Genomic DNA, 8,183 nt, shown 5'->3' on the forward strand with positions numbered 1-8,183 from the left:
AATGCAGTTCCATATCTCACTTACTGAACAACTAAGATATGAGTAACGTTAAAACTCCAGGCATGGGAACAAGTGGTTCCATTACTTTTATGGCATAACTAATGGAAAAATCATAGTTTGCATGACAAAATAGCTAATGTAATGGAAATTTATAGCATATTTGATGAACCCCTCCCATGGACTACAAACTTCATGTGGTGGAAGGGCTTTGCGTTCCGATGACCCCTAGAGCTGTGCTAGTGAGAGCAATGATTATTGCTCCTGGTAGGGTCACGCATGCCAAATAGGTCAAAGGTTAGGAGCTAGACGAAAGGTAGTCCACGTTGGCATCTGTTCCTCAGTGATGCAGCTGCAAAGACTTCTGACCCCAGGGGGTGGCCATTGAGTGATGGTGTCACGTTAAAAACACTATTGAGGAAGGCAATGGGAAACCACCTCAATTATCATTCCCACCATAAATATGATGGTCCCTACAGAGATTTTGAGTCTGGCAACTATGGGGCTTGGCCCAATCAGCCATGTGTCATGCCCGGCATGGCTTCCGCGGTTGTCATCTCACGAAACCCTAGCAAAAGAAAACAGACAGCCTCAGGACACAAGACACAGAAGATGAAGACTTTAAGGGCAATTTAGTTCGAATAGGAACTTGGAATGTTAGGACAATGTTGAGGACAGGAAAATTAGAGAATATTACGAGAGAGATAGAAAGAGGAAACATTTTGCAATAAAATATCTATAATTGAGATATTTTAGGTTTATACAAGGTGAGATGGAAGGATAGCAGGGATTACTGGACTGATAGTTATAGAATAATATACAGCAGCACGGATGAGAGCCAATGAGGAATTGCCATAATATTGAATCAAAAAGTAGGAAGGAGCGTAATCAACAAAAAGCAAGCAATGGATAGAATATAACTAGCAGAGATAAAAGCAGAACGGATGGACTTGGTCATTGTTCAAGTATACATGCCACCAAGCAATTATAAGGAGGAAGCGTATAAGGTATACGATCAGTTGGAGGACAATCACATGTGTTCCTGCAGGAAAACATTTGACATTAATGGGGATGGGAATTCGACGATAGGCGAAGGAAGAGATAGTGAATGATAAGGTGGAAGACTACGGTTTAGGTACGAGGAATGAGCACGGAGAGAAAGCAATTGAGTTCTGCAGAAGACATGGGCTAATCATCACCTAAACTAGGTTTAGACACCACAAAAAACAAAGGTATGCATGGAAAATGCCAGGTGATTCAGAGAGATATCCATTAGATTAGTTCAGGTTAGGCACAGATTTAGGAACATCGTCATTATTTCAAACAGTTTCTAGGGAGCAGATCCAGACTTTGATCACAATTTAGTACTTATGAAGAGTAGCGCCCAATTCAAAAAGATCACGCTGGAGATGTGGGTTATGAAATGGAATGTAGGAGCATGAACTGGATTAAGATGGAAGATGTATCTGCCGGCTGTTGAGAAAATCATGAGTGAGGGAAAGGGGCTGCTTAACTTAGGTTTACTGATGACCAAGCTCTAGTTGGTCAGGCAGTGAAGATTATATGTATGATTAGTTAGAGGACATAATCGTAGGTCTTCCTGCAGGAAAACCTTTGATAGTGATGGGGAATTAGAATGCAATGGTAGGCAAAGGAAGACATGGTGATGAGGTGGTAGACTACGGTTTAGGTACGAGGAATGAACGTAAGGAAAAAGCAATTGAATTCTGCGTGAGACCGGTGAGTCATCACCAACACTTGGTTTAGAAACCATAAAAGGTGTATGCATACACAGAAAATCCCAGATGACTCAGAAAGGTATGAGTTAGATCATATAATGGTTAGGCACCAATTTAGGAACAATGCGATCAATTTGCACAGCTTCCCAGGAGTGGATGCAGACTCTGACCACAATTTAGTTGTAAGTGTATCGTCTGTTTGAGGGAGACAAGGTTAGCAATACATGTCAGCAATATTCTTGAATCTTTTACAAATATTTTTTATATAATCCTAATGGAAAAAATTATTTTGGAGACTAATGGATACACTGGTGCCTACTTACAAAACCATACTTTATTGTCTCGCTCACGACTAAACCAATGAAAACCTGTAAATGTTGGAGAGATTTTTGTTTATTTCAAACTGATAATGTTGATGGGCATTTACAGAAACCTAGCATTTGTTCCTATTTTTCAAGAAATCCACTCCTGGAAACAACCATTTTCCCCCAAACTATGCCAATAACTTTTGGTTGAAGGATGGAAAATGTAAGCCGGAGTGAATTATAGAATATAATACAGCTATAGGATGAGTAGATTTAAAAACCAGAAACTTCAGCCTTACTTTAAATAGCGTAAAAAATATTAGAAATGGTATATGAAATTATTTAGGCGACTATTGCATGTTTCCATAATTAACGCACTAATAATATTCAATAGCTGTCAGAATAAGGTAGGTCACCTAAGTTTTTGCCGTGGTCTAATTCAACAGCTCCTTGAAAAGTACAGTAACCCCAACAACCCCTCGGGTGCGAAGAGACCACCAATAAACCCACCATCATGACGTTTGGTCGTGAGGCACTTCAATCAAAAGATACCGCAGACCGTGAAGAAGCCAAGGCCTCAAAGAAGATATCAGGTGGGCTCCGCACGAGATGAAAGGAGGGATACAATGTAATACTGCCCAGACTGCAATGCAGACCTATTTACAGAGGATTGTTTCAAATTATATCATACAAAACTGAACTTTTAGATTGGAGGTTCAACACTTAAAGGTGAATGAAGAAGTGAAAATATGAAATACCACACGAGTAAAATTTTTACAAACCAGAATAAGTAATTTAACATAAGGTCAATTTTTTTTAATTTTAGAATAAATATTTAAAAAGATATAAATAAGTAGTAGTAGTATTTAAGGGAGGCGACCGACTGCTGAGGTCATTTGCGCCATAGGGGATGGACAGGAAGGGATAAGTTAATTGAAAATTCTTCCATATATCAGTGAAATAAAATGCCTTTTCATATGTATATGTGCATCATTCACTTTTAGGCTTTAATGATCATGTCACCTGCCTGTTAGTTAACCTTTATTTTTCATATTCCTATTTACTGAATTCCACCAAAACACAAAAGAAATTAAGCATGTATTTTACTTACAAACAGTCACACAATGCTTTATGGTGAGGCCAATCTTCTTCCTGGCATTCTGAAGAGCAATACCATGTACCACAGACGCCACAGGTTAGTGTCGAAGGATCGTTGCACAGGGAGCATTTGCCAATGAAAATCCCCTGTCATCAAAAGAGAGAACAATGATGCTCACTTACGTCCAAATTAAACAAATAACTTACTAAATTATGTTTCTAAGTAATTGTGGCCATGCAATGGACGACCTAATGAATGTAACCACGGCAAATGTACCACCTGATGGGTGCAATCTAAATTTAGACATTTTGCATGTACTCCGTGACCATTTCAACTGTGTTCACATTGGCATTCTACTCTCACCTGCCACTGACATGCCTCAATCAAACCCTAACTGGAGATTGATATGGTGAAAGATGTAAGGAAATTGTAGGATGCCAATGTCAGAGTGGCTTGAGCTTTCTCAGCCTACTAAGATGCACAGGAATTTCTTCCATTTGTTCAAGGGACAAACCTCTACCCTTTAAATACATACCCTGTCATCAACATCCGAGTGCCTCAAGTCATAAGTATTTTGTCTCTGATAAACATGACTTTTCTCCCTGAAATGGAAAAGAATTTATACAAGGCCCAATGGAAACTAAGAGAGTCAACACTGCAGAGACTGCAAATGATTTTTAACACACATGAGGGCAAGGAACCAGGATGATAAATGCTTCACATAAGAGGCATGTGAGCTTGTGTTGGGGCAAAACATGCATTCTGCTCCATCAATAACAATGCAAAGGAACATAAAAACTTCTTACTTTAGAGACAGCCATTCATCATACCTGGGACCGATTGTACCACGTCCAAGGGTAATTCTTCGGCCGGCCATTGACGCATTTACTCTCAACAGCGCCCTATCCATGAGAAAAGCATTGTCTAAGTCCCAACCTCCTCCCATATATGGAGCATAACAACCAGGCACCAGGGAAGTATGGTAGGCATAGCCAGTTGATTCTTCTTCTAGCGTAGCTTTATATGTGTTGGGTTCCACAGGAGGCGGCAAGTGACTCTGAGATTTGCGAGAGTAAATTTCAGCCGCGGAAGGGCGAGGTTGGAGAGGTATCCCACGTCCTCTTCCTAGGGACCTAAATGAACGTGAAAAGAGTCACGACCTATGAATCCAGACATCGAAAATGGGACACCTAAATCTTTTGGCCCAATATTTCAGCAGGATAAAATTGAACTGTTAACATAACTAACTTTATTTGCGAACCATAAACAAACAATCACCAGAATAAACAAAAAAAATTCAGTTTTGATAAATGAACATGGGTTAGATAAACAATTAGCATCGGTCCTACCGCGGATAGATTGATTCCATGACGGGATCGAGGCGAGGTTGATCACGGGGAGGAGATATAGCGGTGAAAAACTCTTCTTCATCCTTTTCCTTTCTTCGCCGTAGCTTTTCCTCTTCGCCCAATGCAAACTGAACAGCTATAAACAGAGGAGCTTTGCCGTTTATACCAGAGATGGCCATTTGTCCTTCACTGCAATGAAACGTAAATGAGCTAGTAACGATGAAATCATTCAACAGTGAACTTGACACGCTGGACATCAACCAGCAACTATCATAATTGCTAAAGATGAAATAAATAAATTCGTAAATGCATTTGAAAGAACGGTAAATTAACCTTGCATTTTGGTATTCCACGAATGCCCAGGTAAACGCTCCTGTGCCTTCCTTCCTGAAAAGTGATACCACTCGCCCATATTGCTGGAATAGATTTCTTAAAGCAGCCTAGAAAAAGAACAAAACTGGGTCAGCGAACATTATTAATGCCGTAAGGCTGACAATACAATTCAGATAGATATCACTACCTCAGTAATACGGCTCGGAATTTTGTGAACATACAGTTTACATAGCGGTTTCTCGCTGACTGGCCTCCTAAAGAAACATATCACTTATAATCCACAATTTTCAGAATTTATTACCATCCAAATAAAGTGTTTATAAAACTTTACCGCGAAAAACAAGGCTGGAGTGCAGAATCCAATTGAGCTGCAGGACCGTCAGTGTATGAATTAAATTTCCGATCCATAAAAGCTTCCAGCATGGGATCCCATTCCTTGTCGCTCTCAAGACTCATTTTGTCATAAGATATAATACTCGATACAAAACACAGTTTAACCTTGCGCAAGTTTTCACCCGCAACACATGTGCCATATATTGACACACATGGTCTAGTTCATATTACACATTAACCCCTTAACTCTGTTTTCTTTCGGATAGCTGCTCGAAGAGGGAGTTGTTTTACAATGAAAATACGACGTAGTTACATAATTGGTCACATCACTGCGCTCTGGATCAAATACCGTCTTATATAAATGACCTCCGTATTTTGTATTCCGTCTTCCATACAATAATATAATTTGTCAAGAATTGTTTTCCAAAACGAAGCCGCATCTAGAGGAAATGTCTTGGGTGACGTTCGAAGGAAAGAAAAGCATCTACTATGGCTTGTTTATATTTGTTGAACGGAGGAACGCATACAAGTTCAAAAACCACAAATTATTAATTGAAAAATGGACCTCACATTTAAATACATATTTTTACAAATTATCTTCACAGAAATAATGCCGATTTTTGGAAGGTAGCACGAAAACCTTTCCAAGATGCTTCCTTACCATCTAGTTAACTGGCCCTGCAATAAAGTAAAAGGATTATATTAGAATTGTGCACTTAAGAGAAATACATACGAAATCTGGTCAATTAAGGGTTGAAGGATAAGCTGACTTGCAATCACCATGAAAGTAATTTAAAACAAAAAAATGTGATAAAAACAAATATGGTGGAATATTTCAATACCACCCAGAAGATTATCAACTTGGTAGTATTTTTCCTATTTCTAGAAAAAACCAATGCGGAAAAGAAAACCTCAGGAGCCGTACGAAATAACCATCAAGTAGTGCCCGCACATTGTGAAATGCATGAATAATGTGAAAGAAAAAACACAAAGTAGAAATATATCAACTGCAAAAAATATAGGCCAATATTATACATACCCAGTCTTTATGTAAGAGTAAAAAATTGAAGACGATCTGAAGAATTAGAAACAAATAGTTATTTTTCCACAGCTATTGAAGACAGGCAATGTAAAAGTAATTGATTTGTTCATTTTATTCATCTCTATACAAAATTGCTTCATGGATACATCAATGAAAACTGATGGGAAAAATTATAAAAATCAACTCTATGAGTGACACCAGAAAAATTGAAAATCAGCTGTTTCTACGAGCCAATCTTCATGCTAAGCTCCCAATGAAAGCCTACTTCATGAGCCAATCTCAGCGGCAGGAAAGACTTCCACAGTTGTCATCTCAAGATTTCCTTACAAAGCGACAGCAGTAGCACCAAACCAGTTATAAAGGAGACTTAACGTTAGGATGATGAAGACAGGAAAATTAAAACTATGACGCGAGAAATAGAAAAGAGAAATATAGATGTTTTAGGGCTGTACAAAGTGAGATGGAAGGATAGTGGTGATTACTGGCACATTAGTTTCAGAGTAACATACAGTGGAAGGGGAGAGAGCCAATGAGGGGTGACAATATTTAAAAAAAAAGGAAGGAAGAAGTATATCTCAATGATGGAGTATTATCAGTAGAAGTAAAAGCCAAACCTAAAAAACTTGGCCATATTCAGATCTACATGCCATCAGGCAAACATAATGAGATAGAAGTTGACAAGGTACACAATCATTGAGAGGACATAATTGCTGGTGTTCCTGGGGGAAACATGCGATAGTGATGAGGAATGGAGTAGATGGTGGTGAGGTAGGGAGCCACAGTTTATGAAAAAGAAATAACCCTTGAGAGAAAGCTAGGGAATTCTCCTCCAGAAAGGGTTTAATCACAATTAATGATTGGCTTGAACCCCACAATAGTCGTAAGTATATATGGAAAACGTCCAGGGATTCAGGAAGATATCAGTTAGGCTATATTATGGTTAGGCACAGATTTATGAACAGCAAGCTTAATTTGCAATTTCCCAGGAGTGGATTCAGACTCAGATCATAATTTAGTAATAAGGAGTTTTAGTATCCAATATAAAGAGCTAATACAAGGAAGATGGTTTGGGACAGGGAATTTGGCAGCATTAACAGGGAAGACAAGAAAGCAGTATCACCAGGCTTTAGAGAATATTATAAGTGAAGACAAGGAGCTGGGTATTATAAAGGAAAATTGTGAACATATTAAAAAAGTGATATCAAAAGCTGCAAATGTAACTATGGGAACAGTAAATAGGAAAAGAACAAGTGAACCATGGATTATGGACAACATGATTAGAAAGATAGACAGGAAAAGGAAGAATCTAAACACAGAGGTAGGCAGAATTATAAAGAGTTAAATCATAAAATGAGGAGGGAAATAAACAGAGTGAAAGAAGTCTGGTCGCAGTCACTATGAAAAGTTCACAAAGGGAGGGCAAAATTGGTGTAAAAGACACTGTTAGGAAGCAAGAAGGGAGAGACTGTAAACAATCAAAGATAAGTCAGGAAAAACATTAGTTGAACCAGGGAAGATTATGAGCGATGGAGGGAATATATGGAGCAACTAGACGGTAAAGACAGACATGCGGCCAGCAAGCTTAAGACAGAGAATTTAGCATAGATGGAGTTAGCTAAGGCTCACACTTGTTTGATTGTGAGATAGACAGGGCATTAAGGGAATTGCAATCAAATACAACAACATTCCTGCAAAACTAGTGGACGGTTTACAAGATCATAGAAAGAAGAGTTTTCATGAACTAATTCATAGCATTTATGAAAAAGGGTGAGGCAGGATATTTTTTTCAGAAATGTTAGTTTCCAACCCAAAAAAGTGAAAGGCAGTGGTATGCGAGGTGATAGGACTACAAATTTGATTTTCCATGCAGGTAAGGTGTTTCTCAGAATCGTCAATAGGAGAATGGAGAGGAGGGTTACTGATAACTGAAGGGATGATCGGTGTGGGTTCAGAACGAGGAGAGGCACATGTGAAACTACAACAGTA

General features: G+C 38.7%; 1 protein-coding gene across 1 annotated transcript in view; it reads right to left on the reverse strand.

The window, feature by feature from the left end:
* The window catches only part of LOC139693545 (uncharacterized), a 40,081-nt gene extending 34,706 nt beyond the window's left edge, over nucleotides 1-5,375 (reverse strand). Inside the window, exons 1-7 of the mRNA XM_071591745.1 lie at nucleotides 5,154-5,375; nucleotides 5,010-5,076; nucleotides 4,823-4,929; nucleotides 4,490-4,678; nucleotides 3,971-4,273; nucleotides 3,676-3,742; nucleotides 3,153-3,286 (exon numbers count right to left, since the gene is read on the reverse strand). Coding sequence (XP_071447846.1) covers nucleotides 3,153-3,286; nucleotides 3,676-3,742; nucleotides 3,971-4,273; nucleotides 4,490-4,678; nucleotides 4,823-4,929; nucleotides 5,010-5,076; nucleotides 5,154-5,278 — 992 coding nt within the window. The 5' untranslated portion in view covers nucleotides 5,279-5,375. The remainder of the gene's footprint in view (nucleotides 1-3,152; nucleotides 3,287-3,675; nucleotides 3,743-3,970; nucleotides 4,274-4,489; nucleotides 4,679-4,822; nucleotides 4,930-5,009; nucleotides 5,077-5,153) is intronic.
* Between the last annotated feature and the right edge of the window lie 2,808 nt (nucleotides 5,376-8,183).

This window comes from Hetaerina americana, unplaced genomic scaffold, assembly GCF_022747635.1.
Source record: "Hetaerina americana unplaced genomic scaffold, ioHetAmer1.1.p SCAF_5, whole genome shotgun sequence".
Classification (NCBI taxonomy): Eukaryota; Metazoa; Arthropoda; class Insecta; order Odonata; family Calopterygidae; genus Hetaerina; species Hetaerina americana.